Here is a 20599-nt window from a genome sequence, read left to right on the forward strand (position 1 = left end):
AGGCAGCCAAAAGAGTTGGAGACATTCAGGCTCCTTTTGAAGCTGGCCTGCCGTGTCTGATCTGGGCAATTCCCCCCCACCTCCCCAGCCTCCCTGAAATGAAAAGCCCCAGCGCAAGCCTCCCCCGCTGTCCCCTGCGACCACTGTGATCCCTGGCGACGGAAAGAGTGATGCACGACCTGCTCACCAGGCAGGAGCAGCTGGCTGCAGAGCAAGAGATGGAGAGTCGCATTGGGGCCGACACATCCCCAGCAGAGGATCCAGGCCCAGTGGAAGCTGTTGAGGGCGCTGCTGTTTCTGCGCCGCAAGTGGCCATCCTTGGCAAACGTGGTCACTCGGTTTATGAGGGTCTCACTGGATGTGAAGTCGGGGGCTTCCGCAAGGTAGGCCATACATGGGATTGGAGCTGCTGCCTGGTTCCTCCTTATTGGCAGGATGATTCCTTTTGGATACTCTGAGAATGAAAGACACACAAACATGTGATCAACCCTTCTATCAGTTGTATTTTACTGAGGCAGGTAAATGCTGTGTAGCTTCTCAAGGGTATAACCGTAAAGCCCCTCCCAAATGTCACAGTCTTTTGATTTTGTTTGTTTTGTAACCATTTTTCTACAGGCTTACACATCAGTCTGAGGTTATAGCTTTAAAATGTCAGTCGTTAGTATTCAGAAGCACTGAAAAATTTTGGGGAAAACTTGGATTTGCATGATTTTTAAAAGGCTGGCTTGGTGAACAGTTTAGCTTTTGTACTTTGCTCTTGTGTATATAGGACAATGTGGAAGCAGCCCCAATGGGTAAGTAAGCAGCTACTATATTCAGCTCAAGACTGACCTTAACCCATATTTCAAAAGCTAAGTGGCTAAGTGAAAGTCAGGTGTGTAGAGAATACTGAAATGTCACAGAGTGAAGTGTGTGACATTTTTTAAAAAAAAACCCATTTCATGTCCTTTTTCCCCCTAAGTGTAACTTCTGACAGCACATTATTAGCAGTTGTTTGTGCAGTCAGGTCGCATACAGAGCAGTGTGTTCTCAGGTTTGGTTTTAGCAAATGCTGTATTCTTTGAAGAGGAGGTCAATCCCATCTGTTAACTAATGTTAAATGCTGGTAATAAGTACAGTCCTCTTCCTGTGAATATTCCTGCCATCATTACTTTTAACTGAAAACCAGTTCATGATGTCCCATTCATTGCATGTATGATGCCTTTCTTAAGATACTTTTGCAGGTTAAACAATTCAGGAGACTCATTTATAAGTTTGATTGTTAATTTGTTCTTTTAATGCATTTTCTAGAGAAAAGACATTTTAAATATTTAGTTGCAACTTTAAATTGATTATATCACACCTTTTTCTCTTGGCTTCAAGGAAAATACTTTCCAACTGATAAGGTTTTAACACACAGTTTTGACGACTTGCTTGTGACCTCGAAGATCTGGTAAGCAAGGATTCAGTTGGATTTGTTTTTATAGAGTTATTTTTCTCACCAAGATGACCTAGAACACTTAAAGTACAACGTTTCAGCTGTTATAGTTGTTAGGACAAACCAACTGGCAGCTGAGGAGATGGGGGGGGGAAGAAAAAATCAAGACAAAGAAGGGGTGGGGAAAAAAAAAAAAAAAACCTCCAGGGGTTTACCTGCCCACCCCTCCTTGGTATTCTACTGTGGTGACAGCAGACTTGTGTGGATATGTCTAGTATGAAAGATTGGCTTGTCTGAGGCTGAACTATATCCTGTGAAGTTCTGTCCACCCTGATCAGTGGAGGTTTGCGCAGCTGCTCTGTGACTCTTATTTCAGGGCAGTGGTACAGCTGGAATTATTTTACTGTGATTATATCAAAGTACAGTAACGATAACCCAGAAATGGTATAGATTTTGACCACAATGGGGGAGACCTTCATTTGAACTGTGAAGATGCAGTGCATTTTGATGGTGTGTCAGCAGTTATTTTCAGAGAATTGGGCATTTCTCTCAGCCCACTGAGCAGGTGGGTACAAATGAGTTGGGTTGCAGTGGGATGGGAGAGCTGATGGAAGCACTGTGTTGTTGGTAACCCACAGAGGAGGCATCCATGCATGTCTTCATCAACTTCCTGTTCAGTGTTAATGAGCTGTCACACTGACTGCTGCCTGCTTCATAGTTTTGTAGCACTCCAAGTCAATGAATATCTGCCTATTGCAGTATAGATTGCTGAAGCACATATAAATTCTGATTAAGAGTGGCTGTCACACAGTGAGAGCTCACATGTATAATGCTTTCCCTCTACACCACCATCTACCATCATCTCAATGGCTTGTTATGATAGTGAACACTGTGACGGTGAAATATTCTTTATTGTTAGAGGGACAGTAAATTGACTTTGATTCTCTATAAACCTGTGAACATTCTGTTGTCCTGGGATTGATATTTGTGTCACTTTGTTTTACTGTAGGATTAGTTTCATGTCTGCATTGAAAGGAGGAGTGAGACACAAGAGTGAAGAGGGGCACAGAACATCATGAAAGACCACAAACACCTCTACCACAGACTGTTTGCGGTATCGCAACATACAGACCCGCACAGCAAGGAGCAGAAAGTTTCTTTCCTCCAACAATCAGAACAGTGAACATTAAATGATCACTGCACCCCATAGTTGCTTTTGCATAAGCAGTATTTGCTCAAATTTGAAATTTTAAATTCAAATCAAATTTCTCTAATACTTATCTATAAACCACTCTCTCTGCACTTGAAAGGTTCAGCATTATATATTATCACCAAATGAATGCAATTTACTGCTGCCTCAGAGATTACTTGATGTTTTCTTATTTGTATTTAACATGTCTTTGTATCTGTAATACATGTCTATTTATATGTGTGATCTATGTTTACTGTGTAGTGTGGCACTAAGCCGATTTGTTAAACGTGACCCTCTATAAACCTTATGTAGTATCTGCTAGCCTTTTTACAGTTAAATGACAATGAACATAAATGTCACTGTTATTATAGGGCATTTAAGATTTTTCCATTCTTAAGGTTTTTGCATGCTCAATGGCAGAGGCTCTGTTGTGGGGTATTTGCATTAGTTCAGCTGGAAGAGACTCTTATTGGACCAGTTTTGGTAATGTAATGGCCGTTTCTTTGCGCAAGCCTGCGTGCTTTGGCAAGTTATTAAACCCTTCCATCCATCCCTGTATAACCCCCTGCTGTGATGTAGGCCCACTCGAGGCTTATCAGTTGATTACTGCTCTGGGGCACTTTGTGATTCATGGCCACAAATTGGAAGGCAAAGGTGGGTGCCTTCAGCTGATGTCTTTTTTTTTTTTTTTTTGGGCTATGATGTAAATGTGGAGGCCTCACCAAGTCATTTAGCTTCTTACTGCTGCACGTTGCTAAATCACTTGAGAAAAGGCTGTCCTGCTCAAGGAATAATATTCAGTAAAAAAAGAATTTGATCATTTGGAGTACTGTTTAAAAAGAGCAGTTTCTTGTATTCTATCTAGCTGTATAAATTCACCAACACAGTTGTGGATGTTGACTTCTGTTGAAGCTCCGAATAGCAGTTTGCTGCAAGCGTTTGTAGTAAGATGATTGCAGAGTGCTGCCGAAATAGATTATATATATCTCCCCATTGGCAGAGGACCACATTTATTTTCCCCAGGAAGTGATATGAGCAGATTTAGGTTGAATTGATCAGATGCCTCTACAAGATTGGATGGAAAAAAAGTCCCCAGTCAGTTTGCACAATGTTCTTCATGAAATTACAATAGATATTTTTGGTGTCAGTCAAATCAACACATAAGTTCTGGAAAACAGTTGATTTTGGAGATGACCAATCTTTTTTTTTCTTTTTTTTAAAAATAATTTTCAAAGAGGTGAAATGGCTGTTTTGAAGAAACTCCAGTTTACACTCAGACCAACCCCAGGAAATCAACTAGCTTCCAACTCTTACACATTACTGTAGTAACCATTGCAAGCAAGGAAATGGCATTAAAGCTGTATTCTGAATCCGTTTAATTGGTGTTAAATTAAATTGGGTTAGGATTTCATAACTTCATTGGTTTAGATGGGACAGGTCTTAAGAACTTCTTTGTCATGTGGTTCACGTAACTGTTTATAGCCTTTTGAGCAGATTGAAATGCAGTGGTGCTCTAATGTTGTTTTTGGTATTTGCTGAATTGTTGCCAGTCATTGCTTAAAAAAAAAAACAAAACAAAAACAACTGAGTGAACTCTATAGACAAGCTTAACTGTTAACTCAACACTTTGGTGTTAAAAGCTCCTATGCCTGCAGAAGTAGAGTTGAAGCCATTGGAAATCGATTTTTTTTGTCCTTTCTGAATTGGGTCATTGACCACATTAAATCGTGTTCACTGCTTAAGCGGTTCATTTGTCTGGAATCCAGGCCATAATTTCTCAGTTATAGTTTGGAGAGTAGACATTAATTCTTGTTTTCTCCCCAATATCTGGACTGTTAATTTAGAGGAGAGCACTGAACACTGCTCATGCTTTCAACCCTGTTTGCAAATGTGGTAAGAGAGCATGATTTAAACATGTTTTTTTTTCTTTTCTTTTTTTAAAAAAAAAACTGCTGTAGGTTTGATGAAACTTCTGTCCATACATGAATTTCTGAAAGCACTTTCCCAGTATGGGATTGGCCTGGAGTCGACCTTGGGAAGTGTAGGACATGTGACAGGGTACAGGTTCAAACCCAGTTTCAAAGCTTACAGTGGAGCAAGAAGCTGTGAAACACCTGTACTACATGCTGTGCCACCATGTTGGCGTTACTTGTAATGTCTAATTTGATTTGTTAAACATTCTGAAATATCTTAATGTTACGATTAAGCATGACACTTATGAAATAATAACATGACCAGGTTGAAAGAAGTAGTGAATATTCTTAACCAGTACAAATTTATCTATTCCTGAGTATTTGATATGTAGTTTTCTGCATTTCAGCTAGTGTATAATATGGTTCACCATTTCACTTTTAGTGCTTCAATATCCAAAAATGTGACATAAGCGATTCTCCCCTGATTTGGAGAATAGGAGATTTGACTAGAGGAATCACTGATCTGCAGTTCTCAAGAGACCTCTTTCTTTTTAATCCTGCAGTGGACTGGCATCCCATTCAGGGTGTAACCTGCTTAGCCGAGAGCCCCGTGCTTCCGGGAAAGGCTTCAGACCCCCATGACTGTGATCTGGACAAACGGTTAACTATAGTGAGTCAATGACAAGGGCTGGGAGGAGACAGTGTGGGCTACACGGGGTCAGTCATGTTGCATGCTGTTTAGCAATACATTCTGTACACTTATGTTGTGTTTTCAGCCTTAGCTGAAGTTAAGCCATCAACATTCTGGCCATAAGAATTATTTTTATTTTTCTTATTTATCTATTATTCTTACTGTATTGTGACACAATGTTGGTCTTACTTTTAAAACACAGATCCTGGTCTGGTAAGCATAAACACTTGACTACAGATGCATGCTAATGCTCTTGCTTTTAAATTTAGAAGTTCCACACTCCTAGTGTATTCCCTCTAAACTGGATTGAACCATTTTACTGTCACACTTAAGATATAACTTGTGAGCATGGATGAATTGTATGCTCCTCACGTAATAAGCTGAAATTTGTAGCTTCATTCTTGAGGCCACGACACCCATAAAACCCGTTTTTTAATCAGACCTCCAAAGGCTATTAAGACAAACAGCTGGATGTCCAAATGCATTTAATGCATTTTAATTTGTTTTAGCATAGCAACATGAATCAAAGTTGCCTTTATTATATGTGCATGATGGTATGTAGTACCATTAGAAGTCCATTAGAATATGGCCGTTTGTCTCCTTTCCTCCAGACAGTAGCTGTTTTCCCAGTATGCTTTGCAAGAGCAACCTCTCAAGTGCTGATTGTGGGTTTGCTGTATGCCCTGTTGACAAAGATTCACCAGAGACTATTTGTTGTTTGGAACAATATAAGAAAGAACTTAAACCAATCATTTAGAGTGTGGTTTTGTGCTTTTTTTTTTTTCTTTCTTTTTAAATATAGCTTGTTTAGTTACTGCAGAGATGAATTGCTTTCACATACAAGATTATTCCAAATATAATTTAAATTTGCAGAGGCATGGACTAAATGTTTAGCTATAAATGGAAGAAAAACTGTGTTTTTGCTAATCTTTCATCACAAGAAGACAGACATGTCAACATAGATTTTAATTTGTGAGTAAGGCAGCAGTTTGAATAAAATGGAAGAAATCATGAATTCAAAGTTAATAAAAACGGGAAGCTGTGATGAAGAGTTACGATTGTCACTGTTATAGAGAATTGATTTATGTTGCAGCATAGCCATTGGATAGAGGATGGCCTCTTGATGGGTGGTGGCACCATGTGTTGGAGGGCTGTGGTTTTTAGGAGCTGGACTCTCGTTCATTGCCTGGGGACTGCAGAGGTGGACTTGGAGTGGGATCAACACATGGCAGATTGAACATAATGCTGTGCATCCTGGATGGAGGAGTGCAGTAGCTGACTGTGTGAGGTTTTGGGCTTCCATGTCACATTAAGGATGGTAACCCAACTAATTAAGAAAACAAAGCTGTATTCCCCCCTTCCCCCCAACACACATAAACACACCTCAAGCAGTCATTTGTGACATGCAGATGGTGGAGCGCACTGCCATCGTTTTCATTAGCCCTGTGGGTCCTAATTACACTGGGCTCCAGCAGCAACAGCAAAGCTTGGGAGATAATTGAAAAACCCAACTTGCCATTATGTATGTGCGCATGTATGGAGAGCTATTTGAAAATACAACTGGAAAAGAGTGGGATCATGCATGATGTAAGAGGTATCTCTAAAACCCATAGTCACGACCCAAATAATTTCTGTGACCATGTTCCTGAGATTCATGAATAGTCTCAAACAAAGACTACAGTGCTATAAAGAGAATACTGGCCCAATAAGGATTATTTAAAAAGTAATTGAAGTATAATAGTTGTGCATAAAACTGCTTTTACACATGTTTACTATAACACTTCAGTCCATTCATATCCATAAAGCATACCATCATGACCCTGTTAAGTATCACTGTTATCTGTGAGCAGTATTATTGATGGTGGTTTGATTTTAACATTTTGAGCTGTTTTATTTGTAATAATAGTTTGTTCATTAGATTTATTTATTTAGCAGACGCTTTTCTCTAAAGCGACTTCCAATGAATTCTATGTGGTGTTATGAGCCCACACACCTTATTCACCTCGGTGACTTACACTGCTAAATACACTACTTAGAATGGGTCACTCATCCATGCATCAGTGGAACACACTCTCTCTGTCACTCGCACACTATGGGTGAACCTGAACAGCATGTCTTTGGACTGTGGAAGGAAACCCACACAGACATGGGGAGAACATACAAACTCCACACAGACTGAACGGGGATCGAACCCACATTCTTTCGCACCACCCAGGTGCTGTGAGACAGCAGTGCTACTCGCTGTGCCACCGTGCTCACCCTGACACCAGCAAAACTGTATGGATAAAAATAAGTTATTAAAATGACTGCTCATTAACACTGAATGTATCAGCGTTTATGGTTGCCACCAAAAAATTTTGGGAGTCACTTCTCTGTGGCTTGTGCTTATGAACCGTACACCTGTGAACAGTGGCTCCATTTGACCGTCTGGGCACAGCCAGAGGCACATGCTGCAGGGCATGATTTGTACGCTCCGTGGCACCTGTGGTTTTCTCATCCCTTGTGCCACATGTGGCCGGTGGGGTTCGGAAAATGCCCTGTCATCAAAGCTCACCTGGCAGCATCCCCTTTACAGCATCCTCAGCTCTTCTCGGGCTCCTCCTGGCTGCGCATCTGCAGGTGCATGTACAAGTAGGCACATGTGTCCCCCAACCCCCTTACCCACTATAAGGGCAGGGAACTGTCAGCTGCACGTTCAGTGTGTCCCCCGTAATGATAAGTCTCTATGTGGTTGATAAGTTGCTCTAATTTTTTCCATCAGCCATAATGGAATCCTTTTTGCAGCATTTTGTTAGGTTTTTTTTTTTTTTTTGAGAGAGGTACTTATATTGGGTGGGGTCCTCTGATGAAGGAGGTGACCTTTTGCTTTTGTCATTCCCATTTGCTGGTGCCTGCGGGTGATGACCCAACATGAGAGGCTGACCTGCCATCCCAGCCAGAGTAAATGAAGTCCCATGACCCCCGTCTGCCCCTGGGAGATTGGACTTCAATTGGGGAAATCCAACCATGCGACGTGGAGTGTCCTCCAAAGAAAAGCCACTAGTCCCACCTGATACCATCCCACCCCCACCATGGGCCAGGAACTCCCCAGCTGAGACAAATACACACGCATACACACAAAGGCACATACAAACTGACTGCAGCCTTAATATTAATCAGCCTTGATGCCCTTTGTCTGCTTTCCTTCTCTCTTGGGCCAGTGCCACGTGACCAGTGCCATGAACAAAGGCATGCATTAGACAGATAGGCTTTATTCTTCAGTAGAGATAGGAATATTTTTAACGCAGCTGTGGCAGAGTTTGAAGCACCGTTGAAAATCAGCGTGTTACTTTTGGCAGTTGAAATGAAATTTTGATCTTCCCAGATCTCTTTTCTGCTGGTGCTCTGACATCCTGCCACCAGCTAGTGAACTGGTCATAGTGAGTGGACCGGATTTATATGGGTGCATAGGGGTAGTTCAGCTTTACGTAGGAGCTAAATAATTTATCACAGGGTACATCTCATCTTCTGGGCTTTTTCCCTGCCCCATAAACAAAGTGGCCTATGTAACTCAACATGATGAGCCTTTCAGGGATGCCAACTGCTGCCACCTCTTTTTTTTTTTTTTTTTTATTCTGGCCAGTTATAATGAGAAAGAAAAGGTATGTTATACATGACAAGGTATGTGGCGACACCATCTTGTTGGATGGCTGAGATAGACACATATATTGTCGTCCATCTGTCAGGTGTCCCCATGGATGGGTCCGTGTGTGATCTGTCCCAGTACCTTCACACCTTCTCCATGGAAAGAGAAATAATTATTAGAACAATGCTTTCCATTGCATTGATTGGTCTGTGGTTGCAGTACATAATAGAGCATGACAGTGAAGGTTTTTAGCCATGTTCAGTTCATCTGCTTACTTAGCAGGTGTCCAATAATGATCGATATGCTTTGCCATATTTTAGTCATTAAAGGAATTCTATGAGTCTGTCCACTTTCATTGCTCATGTTAACCTAAAAGCATGTCAGATTGCTCTAATTGTCTCAAATACTTTGTTTTGAAAACCTGAAATAGGATGAATGGCAACCTGTCATTAAAATTTTATCACTGTGTAGAGGTGTTGATGTTTTGTGACATGCACCCATCTATTAATCGAGAGAGCCATCCCATGTCTTTTAGTATTCCGTTCTTCCATGTTTTACATTTATTCCTTTAGCTTATGCTTTTCTCCAAAGCAACTTACGATGTTAACATTTAAACTATTTACCCATTCATAAAGCTGCGTAATTTTACTGGCGCAATTTGGGGTAAGTACCATACTCAAGGGTACTACAGCTGGAGATCAAACCTGCAACCTTTGGATCCAAAGGCAGCAGCTCTAACCACTATGCTACCAGCTGTCTGTGTTTTTCAGAGATCCGGGTTGCAGGAGCTTCCCATTGTCCTTTATGTCTTATGTGGCCAAGGAGGCCAGCATGGAGCTTGCTGCTCGAACTATTGGTCCTATGGAAATGTGTGTTTTAATTTTCCTGGCGTTGAGGCACGACCTTTTGATCACGTCTACTTGTGCGTGGCAGTGGTATTACAATTTCGGTGTACACTCCACACCCTCCACCCACTCCTCCATTCTGTCCTCTCTTCTCCCTGCTTCTCCTTGCTTTTCTTCCTGATTTTCTCTAGGCTGTTAACCCTTAACTTGTTGAAGAGCATTTTGTCACGAGAAGTTCCCAAAAAATGCTCCCCTTCCTATTTGCTATCCTAGAGCCTTAAAGGGAAGTTGCCTTGGGTTTGGATGAAACCTTGAATGAACAGCATTATGAAACTGGAGTTAATCTCACTTCTGTTCCTGTGACTTTTGATGCAAAAGGAAACGGCAGCTTTTGCCTTGGCTTATAAATCCTTGTGTAGTTACTACAAGTAGCCCTATTTTTTAAATGTATGTTGCCATTTTTGAATATATTTTATTTGACTCTTGCCATACTGGAATTGAGAGCTAGTTGTGAAGTCACCAGGCCAAGGCTTAGCTGGGTGCCATCACAGGGTTAATGAAGAGTAGGGTGGGGGCTAGCCTGGTTTCATTGCCTCATTAGGAGACCATTTACCCTGTCATGGTAGTGTTCCTCCTGTCCTGGGGGAGAGGACAGGGAGCACGATGGTGATTAATATTCAAACAGCAGGAACCTCCTGTTTTCCATCCAACATTTGCCATGCCCCTCTGCCATTTTGCTGACATTTACTGTGTCTCCCAGTGCAGCGGTATTGTGAGACGGGGCAGGCCAGGCAAGATGCAATTCCAGCCAGGCTCTGTAAACATGCTTTTTCATTACGCTTGCTCTTATATTGATGGTCTAAGGCTATGGTGTTTGGCCTTCATGCTCCTACCATCCCTGTTTGTATCTCTGCAGCTGTCTACGATGGACGCACTCACTTGTTATACCTCATAAGTAACACTGAGCTCACTAGCATAAGCACTCATGACATCTGAGTGACCTTCCTCTTTTCAGGCAGTGAGACATGATCGCTTTACTGTATTTAAAAAATAAATATTCAGGTAACAGGATTGCAGCCTCATCGGCATGCTGAATATAAGATCTGGCTCATTCATATGAGTGGCATTTTTGATGATATTGCTGACGTCTTCATGATGGATGTGCATGTTTTTTTTCCATGTGCTGGAGTATGGAATGATTTGCGGTGGAGTTGCATGTTGTCTGTCCTTGTAAGTACCTGAGCACCTGAGCTAGTTGGGGCAAAGAATAAAAATAATACTGGTAAATTAACAAAGTGTAAATAATGTGGTTGAAAGTACATGTATTTGATTTTTAGATTGTGATTTAGTGGTGGGTGGGTATGAGATGGATGATACTAGTAAAAGCTCTGAACTCTGGAAAAAGATGCATCAATAAAACACTGATTTGGCATTACATCTTTTTTTATTGATTAGCAACCGCAGCAATGCTGGGTCAGAGCAACATAAAAACAGAAATAGAAGCACAGATTATGAATACATTGACATTTTTAAAGCAAGTACAAGAGATTTCTGCATGTCAGAAGTATGATCAAGTACCAGTATGTAAGAAGATGTAAGCGTTTAGATGTAAGTAGGGAGTACTCTGAATGAACATGAAACACGAAAGGAGAGGTACTCATTCCAGCTTCTCTCGCTTTTAGTAAGTAGAGCCTAAAAGTACATTGTGAACGAGGTATCAACGACAGCCAAACATGAGAGGCCAGTTCATTGCGTGACACTTGAGGTCTTTGTCCCCAATAATGAATGCACCATTTCCGAGGTTTCTGTCATCGCTAATTTTACCTGATGATTTAGCGGCTGTAACGAAAGATATCTGGAATGAAGATGAGTGGGAGATCCCCCCCCGGCTTGTGTTCCCTCCAAATCGGATGTCTGAAAAATGGAGGTTTGGGTGGAGCACTTGGCTCTTGTTGCTGGAGCGCTGACAGTGACAGAGGGGTCCAGACCCTTCCGGCTAGGTCCGCAAATGGTGAGCTTCAGGGGGCGAGGTAGGACATGCTAGTAGAGAGGGGCCTGGGTGTCTGGGGGATACGTTAATGAAGTCATTCTGTGCAATTTGTCCTCTTTATTTGTTCACCCCAAGTCCTTCTCTTGACCCCATATCGATTGGTAAGGCCATATGGATATATGTGGAAGATGGTGGATCAGTTTTTGGACGCATTCTTTGTGATCAAGTTCCAGGCTAAATACACACTTGCTGTACACTGGTGTGTTGTTAAATTTGCCGGAAGTGATCCTGATTACAAATCTTCTGTTATTGGATACTGCAGCATTTTGACAAGAGTTCACACTGCCCAAAAGCACCTTCATAATGAGTTATAAGGTTCTCTCAGGAGAGCATCTTAGCTTCATGGGTCTTTGAGTTTAGTGGGGTCACCTATGCATGCCCATTGTTTCTGGCCCACATCAGTTATCTTCCTTCCTGGAGAAAGTGCTCCCGCTCCCTTTCTGGAGCCGCCTACGCATAGTCAGTCTATCGTTCTCATCAGACAACCTGACACTCACTCTGCTGTAGAGACCTACATTTAAATCCATATACAGCATTTCTCTTTGACTTCTTCCCTTTGCATTTTTCATTCCACAGCAGAAGCATCTTCAAATCCCCTCGCCTCTTATGATGAAGCTTTGCTTGTGTTGTCACTGAGAGACAGCATGCAGGATTTTATTTCCGCTCTCTATGGCTGTGGAAAAATGTGGGAAAAGACTTGCAGTGCAGAGCTGCTTGTATTGGATTAACATGATCTGTTTGTTTGTGCTTTGGCTTGACATGTGAAGGGATAATGTTGTGAAAGTTTGGTTTGTCGTTACTGACCTCATTACTGGTAAATAAGACACATTCATCGTTTGAATCCAAAGAGAAGTCATTGGGGACACATGAAGACTTAACCTTGATAATTACCACCCATTGTGGGGCAGAGACAAGCATATTAAGCACGGATATCTTCATCTTGGGAAAAATTTCCAGGCATGAGGTCAAAGCTGTTGTTTTCCATTTATTACTTGCAAGAGTCTGAGGGTTAGATATTAAAACGGTTATCATGGATTCAGTCTTAGTCTGGGGCTGATGTGGCTGAAGTGGCTAAGTGGAAAGCATTGACTGCTGAGAATGCATATGCTATTCTTACTGTCAATATATGCTGTACTACAGAACGTAAACAAGATTAAAAGAATTTAGCTGAATAATGGGTTTAAAAAAATCAAAACAGTTGCATAAAATGGCTAATTATGAAATATGACGACAATGAACAATATTGATTATTACTACTTATTAATTTAGCTGATGCCTTTGTCAGTTTTAGGTTTCTCTTCAAGGCTTATAATTATTTACCAATTTAAACAGCAGGGTATTCTTAGTGTGGATACTGGAGCCACACAGATTTGAACCCTTAGATTGCAAAATGACTGCTCCAATCTGTGTGTGTATATGTAATATATACCGTATGTATGTTTATGTTTAAGTAAAATAAGGTCACATGAAAACGAATACTTTTCTGCAGCATAATTGGAAAAAAATCTGCTCAGTTATATATGCCTATTGTGCTTTAGTCAGCAGTTCGTGGCACAAGTTCATCCTAAACTGGTAAGGAACTTAAATTTCAAACTGTGGTGTTTCATAGCTTCAAGGAATTAAAGCTCATTTAGGTGTAAAAAGATTTTAGGTTTTTGTTTAGGCGATTTGCAAAGTTGTAGAAGTTCCTTTGTTCGACTGCGTGCAAAGACTAATCCATCAGCGTCAGGCACCCAGCAGCGATAAATCCCTGATAGATGTGGAGCACAATGGGAAATACTCCTTAAGTGGACCACTTCATGACTAATGGATCAGGAAAAGGGACCCTTTGATTTATGATAGTTTAGGTCCAGGGTTCAGTTCAATTATTGGTTAAGGGTATTTTCAGAATTTTGATTTTTTATTTAGATTTTATTTATTTTGTACAACACTGTTCTAGTAGTGCCCCCCTCCCGGGTTTTCTCTCATCCCATAATTTCTCTCAGAACTAATAATCCTAACAATTTAAGTTAACAGGATAGCATTTAATGTTTGCTGTATAATAGCAAGAAACCCCTAGAAGAGTATAACAATGAACATGATTTAATTAGTTTGTCGGTTTCCTTGCAAACCTGCTCTCTATTAGACCAGTGTTTGTGGGGAAAATGTATGTTTTTATGCTTTATTGATTACTTGAATGGCATCTCGTCAACACGCTGAATTAAATGAGTTTTAAAAGCTGTCACACCTTGCAATTCAGGTCAAAACTGTTACTTTAATTACATTTACATTACATTTATTTACTTAGCAGACGCTTTTGTCTAAAATGACTTAGAACGGATACTATGTAGTGTTACTAGCCCACACACCTTATTCGCCAAGGTGACTGCACAACTAGATACACTACTTACAAGGGGTTACTCATCCATGCATCACTTTAGGAGCTTGTGTCAGAACAACCCATTAGAAATGTTATGAAATATGCAAAGAAAGTGAAATGCAGTCTTGTAGTTAGGTTGCACAGTGCTGCGTTAACTCAAATCCACCTCACTGTGTTGTCTTCTATGCCTGTTTGACAAGCCACTGACAGCACATTTGAATGCATCTTCATTCTACACAATAATCCCAGTGAGCTTCTTCACATTGATTTATGCTCTGGAAGAATATCCACATATCACACTGCAAGTCAGAGTGTTGACAAAACATTGTGAGATGCATGGATGCATCAGGCTTGATGTGCTGCTTGAATTCCGTCAGTACGTTTACAGCTGGGGGGGCGCGGTAGCGCATTGGGTTGAACCGGGTCCTGCTCTCCGGTGGGTCTGGGGTTCGCGTCCCGCTTGGGGTGCTTTGCGGCGGACTGGCGTCCCATCCTGGGCGTGTCCCCTCCCCCTCCAGCCTTACACCCTGTGTTGCCAGGTTAGACTCTGGCTCCCCTCGACCCCATATGGGACAAGCGGTTCAGACAGTGTGTGTGTGTGTGTGTGTGTGTGTGTGTGTGTGTGTGTGTGTGTGTGTGTGTGTGTGCGCGCGCTTACAGATGTATTGTGGCATTGTGTTTATTTTGGGGAAAAGTTCAGAAAGGATTATTGCTGTTTATATCAGCGCTTTTGAACGCCCTGCTGTTGAGAATAGTGGCAGCTGAGAGCAGACCTCAAACCTGCAGGGCAGATGTTTGCTTTAAAGCAGCACACTGCAGCCTAGCCATTCAATGCCCCATGTTGGAATATGCATGCCCGCTCCCATTTCTTCAGGATCAGTTTCAGCACGTGTTCCACTTGCAGTGGTGGTGGTGGGGAGGGGGAATCATAAGGCGGTTATAATATGCAGTTTTTGCACAGATATGCAGAACCTTACGAAGTAAACCTCATCAGTGGCGCTCACCGTCTAGGACGACACGTTTAATGAATTGCCCGCCTCTTGGGACTGCTGTATCTGCAACAGGATTACAGGCTGGGAGGAAATGAACAACATCAGCTTTTGGCAAGGAGTTTTAAAAAATAAAAAAAAGAAAAAGGAAAAAAAGAAAAAGAAAGTTTATAAGGTAATATCATAAAATGAGTCAAGTGACCACACATTACAAAAAAAAAATGAGTGACCAGCAGTTTAGTGTCATGTGTTTCTGAGCCCCTCTACCATGATTGCACAGGTCAGTACATAAAAATCCAATGAAGGCTAAAATGGAGAACTGGAATGGTAATAAAACTTAACAAGTGTGGTACTTAATAAAAACCTCAGTGCTGGTGCAGCTAATTCAAGATGAGCAATCAGATTCACCTGTCATCCCTCTTGCAGGGCTTTCTCTCAGCATGTTTAGAGGAAAAAATGTCAAAACGTCCACTCTACTTTATTCCGTTTAATAATCTCAATCGGGTCACGTCCGCACAGCTGTGGTTAATCTTGAGCATCTTTCGGTTTGAAGCCACAGGGCTTCAAAAAAGTTTATATAGGAGTTTGTTATTCTGATGGGAATTTAAACTGCTTTAAAATTCAACGCGTTAATTTAAAATTGGCTTCCATATTCTATCAGAGCTTTGTTTTTATGTTTTGCTGGACCCGATTCTCTGATGGTTGTGAGACTGGCTCACATTTTTGAGGTTTTGAACCTGTTATCTACCACATGCAGCTTCAAGGGAAATGAGCGTCTAGGCCAAATAGCCTGGATCGAGGTCAGCACAATGTGCTTTTGGACAGGGGACAGCGCTCCCTCTCCTGGGGAGGGGAGAACAGGAAGGGTGTAGCGTGTACATCTGCAGCTGCTTAGTATTTAGGTCTTCAGCTGTTCTGCAGGATACTCTTTCAAATATTGAAATACATGAAATGAATATGATTAATAGATGCTCCCAGTCTGCTCAAGGATCAGGACCACTTAAAATATCTTCTGGAAAAGCGAGTCACTGCAATTTGTTCTGCAAGAGTTACATTGGAACAGCTACTACAGACACCCTTCGATTTACGCAAATAGACCGTTCTTCAACCCCTTGCATAAGTTAGAAGTTACATATGTCAGATTCCCCTTCTTCCCCCACCATTCAGCATAGGCCAGCGTACCCTATGCATTTGTTGCAAACATGGGTATAAAAAAAATTACACAATAAAAATCTGTAGTAAATGTCAGACATATTAAATGTTTCATATTGTTGTTTTCATGCTAGCAGTTCCTTTCACGTGCTCCTTCATACATGCAACATCCTTCGCTATCGTATTCACAGTCGATATGGCTAAACCTGGTTGCCGTGCTATAGACGATAATCCTTGTTCACCTTCATACTTCCTTGTTATTTTCAAGTTCATCTCAAAATCCATTACTGTAGACTTGCGAGATGGTTCTCATTTTCCTTCAAGTGCACATTTACCACCAGGCATTGTGACTAATGAAATTGGTAAAAGAAAAAAAAAAAAACAATGCACAAAACAGCACTAAGCTAACGAGAGGAGATGCGTTTAAAACTCAAAACATGCAGGAACTAAGAAGATGTAGCTTGCTGCTTTGTCTGGTTACACCTACGTATTTCAGATGTTTTGCATAAGCGCTTTATACATAATGTGTATGCCGGGAACTTTTTACGTAAATCTGGATTTACGTAAGCAGAGGTGTGTCTGTATATAAAAATGAATTTAACAATACTAATGTTAAACACCAATAACATGCTGTTTTCAGTGATTTTTGCAGTTGATCTGGCCTGCTCCTGTGTCCAATGTGACTTGGTCGGTAAAGAACAGATGGTGATGGTCCACGATGAAATGCTTTGCTGTCGCACAGTGAGTATAATCATGAAACATAGTACAGTATTCTGCCCACATTACTCATCAGAAAGCTTTCGGGTTGGATTCCCAGAGGAACTTTTGCCCAGTATTTGTTTTGTACATAATCAAGAATTCATCACCAAACAGTATTGTGAAGCAGAACATCACTTTTATTGTGCAATTCAGAAATATGGAAAGATACAACAGTATATAAATTTTTTTTTAAGTTGCTGTGTAATTCAGCTTAAGAAATGTCAAGTGTGCATAAGTTTTCGCATTATGTGATTAGCAGCAGTTATAATAAAAAAAAAAAAGCTTCATCTGAAGGGAGGAAATGCCTCTAACGGTATTTTCTGCTTGGCTGAGTTTTTAAGCAACCTCGGGTTATGTCGCTTAATGTAGTGGAATGAGTGACTTGTTTACTTGAGAGCAGAATAAAAGATTGAAATAGTTCAGGTGCAATTAAGAATGAATGGTGGAGCAATGCGGCAGAATTCACTGAACATGATTTGTATTTCTAACAGAGTACAAGTACGTACAAGTGCTCAGAATATACGATTTGTTGGTAAATAACTCCAGGGTGTCTGCTTAATGGCTTTTTGCCTAATTAATTGGCAAATGACTAAATCCTGATCAGTTATACTTTTAACAGATTGACTGTAAGTCCATCAACATAATTTCAGAGAATAAAATTTCAGTAGAGAAGTTAATTCTTTGAAATGGTATCTTTAGTTTGTAGAGTAGTGATTGGCAACCTTGGTCATGGCAGCCGCAGTAAGTGCAGGTTTTCCAGCTGCCTTCAATCTCACTACTAAAACGGGGCTGAAAGAGTTCAGTCACTGTAATAATCAGTTCAGTCAATTAAGTGCTCCGGTCCAGCAGCTCCACCAAGGTTGACAGTCATAGCACCATAGTTTCATGGTAACTCAGTCATTTTACACTCACCGCTTACTGTGTCACCCTGCAAATTGTGCGGACATCATTCTTGTTCCTTAACAAAGCTACTCTACGTACTCCCTATTTCATCCATTTAATAATTAGTAATTAATCTCAACCAAATATGACAATGATTATAGTAAATATAACACAACTTATGGAGAAGATTCAATGCAAACTTTTACTGATATACCGCTTAAGTGTAAGCATTGGCTCAATACTGTAGCTTAAATCATTTAAACGGCTTTTATAGTGTAAATATCATTATTGCACATGCTTTATTTTTAAATAAAGCATTTTTCCTGAAGTTTTTCAGTTGGAGTCCAAAGGTGGTACTGCTAGTCCAAAAGTTATTCACATTCCTGCACATTTCATTATACCAGTTTTAATAATTTAGATATGTGGTAGCATTCTTTTTTTAAATGTTTGTTATATTACATTGTCTTGGTGTTACCATTCTCACACACAAAAATCAATGAGAGTAAAGACAAATTTGTGTACTATTTTGGTGTGACATTTTTCATCTGAGGACCTATTTTTTCCCTTTATAAATAAAGCTTATTTGACCCCCATACTAATAGGAGTTTGCTCAGCGAGGTGATTTCATGAAATGAATTGGCCCCATTTGCTGATGAATGGGAGTGTTTTCTCTTGCATATTTTTCACATCTCGGCAAAGTTTTGTTCATTTTTAATGTTCTCCAGTCTATTTCATTTTTGTAGCATTACTTTGGAGACAAGAAGGCGTTCATTCAGTTGCAAACTGTTCCTCCCCACTGTGAGGCTACACCCTCAAACGGCCAGGAGCTCGGGATAGAAATGAAATTGTCTATATGGAGGGCATGCTGACGACCGCACACTGAGATCCAATTTGCAAACAGATATTAAACCTTTTCATATTCTGGACCAGTGTGATGGCCAGCCAAATGGAGAGATAATGATTTAGTAAAGGCGGTAATCAAAATTCTCTCATGAAGCAGTGCAGGGATGCAGATGATGGCAAACGTCAAGCTGTGTATTGTTATGCAGATTGGTTCCCAGCGTGATTATTCCACAGGAACACTGGGAGAGGAACAGCCCATCTTTTACCAGATGACTCAGTTTTCCTCACTTATACCATTATGCCACATATTTAATAAACAATCGTGACATGTAAGTCACTAACTGGTGAATGGTTATTTAAATGGTGATTTGAAATGGCGAAAGTGGCGTTGAGGTTAAACATTAATGGCTCGCTGAATTCTGTGGCAATTAATGGTAATCGAAGTGGATGCAGATGTAGCGTCCCTTTAAACAATTCATCATTTGCAGTTGACCTTTGGTCCCATCTTGGCTGTAATACAAAAAAGAAGTCACATTATCTCAGAAAGAGTTCTCACACACACACACACACACACACACACCCACCCCATCTGAAACCACTTGTCCCATACAGGGTCGCAGGGAGCCAGAGTCTAACCTGGCAACACATGGCGAAAGGCCGGAGGGGGAGGGGACACACCCGGGATGGGACACCAGTGCGTCGCAAGGCACCCCAAGCGGGACTCGAACCCCAGACCCACCAGAGAGCAGGACCCAGTCCAACCCACTGCGTCACTGTGCCCCCCGGAAGGAGTTAAATTTAAGGAAAATATCCGCATGTACTTAAAAGCCCAATACTTTTTAACAGACATGAGTGGTTCAGCTCATCTCTGCAGTTGTGCTTAATAGTGTGGAAACAGTAATTCTGCACAACTGTGGGTAAAGAGACATGCCGATCCATGGATTAATTTAAAATTTAGAAGCCTTTAAAATGAACATCAAGAACTAAGTTCCCCCACTCATCAGTAATGTGCTTACTTTACTGGAACCAATGATTTGGAATGTGACCATTGGCAGTCTGCAGCTTATTTCCAGCTCATCAGGATCCCTGTCGGCATAGTTTCCCAGCACGATGGTAAAATTGGCCTTTATGTCCACCTAGTTAGAAATGGCAGTGTCTTCTTCCTATTTTAATTAATGCCCTCTTGGAGTTTTGTTAGCACTTTGTAACGTCCTGTTTAATTGCAGACACAGCCAAAGTATCAGTTTTTAAGTGTTCTTCCTAAACCCTCTAGATTATCTTAACTTCTTTTACATCCCCCCTCATAATGCTCCTGAGGGTTTGGTTGTAGTGTGCAGACACACACAGCTAGAGTTTTACAGTATTCCCAAGTAAATGCTTAGGATTCCCTTTGAAAACACTTGCATAGATGTGCAGTAAACCCACAAGGATTTGTTTTTGTTTCCGTGAGCAGCTGAGCAGTGAACTGTGGCCCATGGTTTAATGGAATGCAATTATTTCATGCAATTATTTCCACAGTTTTTTTTTTTTTTTTTCTGCAGTGATGTCCTTTTTTTCTTTCCCCTTAATTAATTTGACGAAGAAGCCTGTCTTTGACCACCTTTCATTTGGGAATGAGTTGTTTCATTGTGTTTGCCAGGAGTCAGCCAGGGCTCGTGTAATTAGAATGTGTTTGGAAACAGCTGTCTACTGCTACCCAGCAGAAAATATGGTAAAACTGAAATGGCACATGTCAATAAAGAGCCTATTGGCAGTTTTTCAGAATCTTTGTGATCACCGTAGCTTTCTGCTATTATGTAAACACGAATCTCAGACAGTGGTGTATTATTAGGCAGTTGCTTTTGATTGTGGATGCATAGCATTAGTAAAAACTGCAATGACA

The 20599-nt window shown here is 40.9% G+C and overlaps 1 protein-coding gene across 4 annotated transcripts in view; it reads left to right on the forward strand.

The window, feature by feature from the left end:
- Positions 1-20599, forward strand: part of tspoap1 (TSPO associated protein 1) — a 90319-nt gene that overhangs the window by 19124 nt on the left and 50596 nt on the right. The window contains exon 3 of one of the 4 annotated variants that reach the window (XM_029249164.1): positions 89-383. The exons of the other annotated variants lie outside the window; for them this stretch is intronic. Coding sequence (XP_029104997.1) covers positions 171-383 — 213 coding nt within the window. The 5' untranslated portion in view covers positions 89-170. The remainder of the gene's footprint in view (positions 1-88; positions 384-20599) is intronic. 4 annotated transcript variants of the gene reach the window in all.

The sequence above is a fragment of the Scleropages formosus genome, chromosome 25, assembly GCF_900964775.1.
Source record: "Scleropages formosus chromosome 25, fSclFor1.1, whole genome shotgun sequence".
NCBI lineage: Eukaryota > Metazoa > Chordata > Actinopteri > Osteoglossiformes > Osteoglossidae > Scleropages > Scleropages formosus.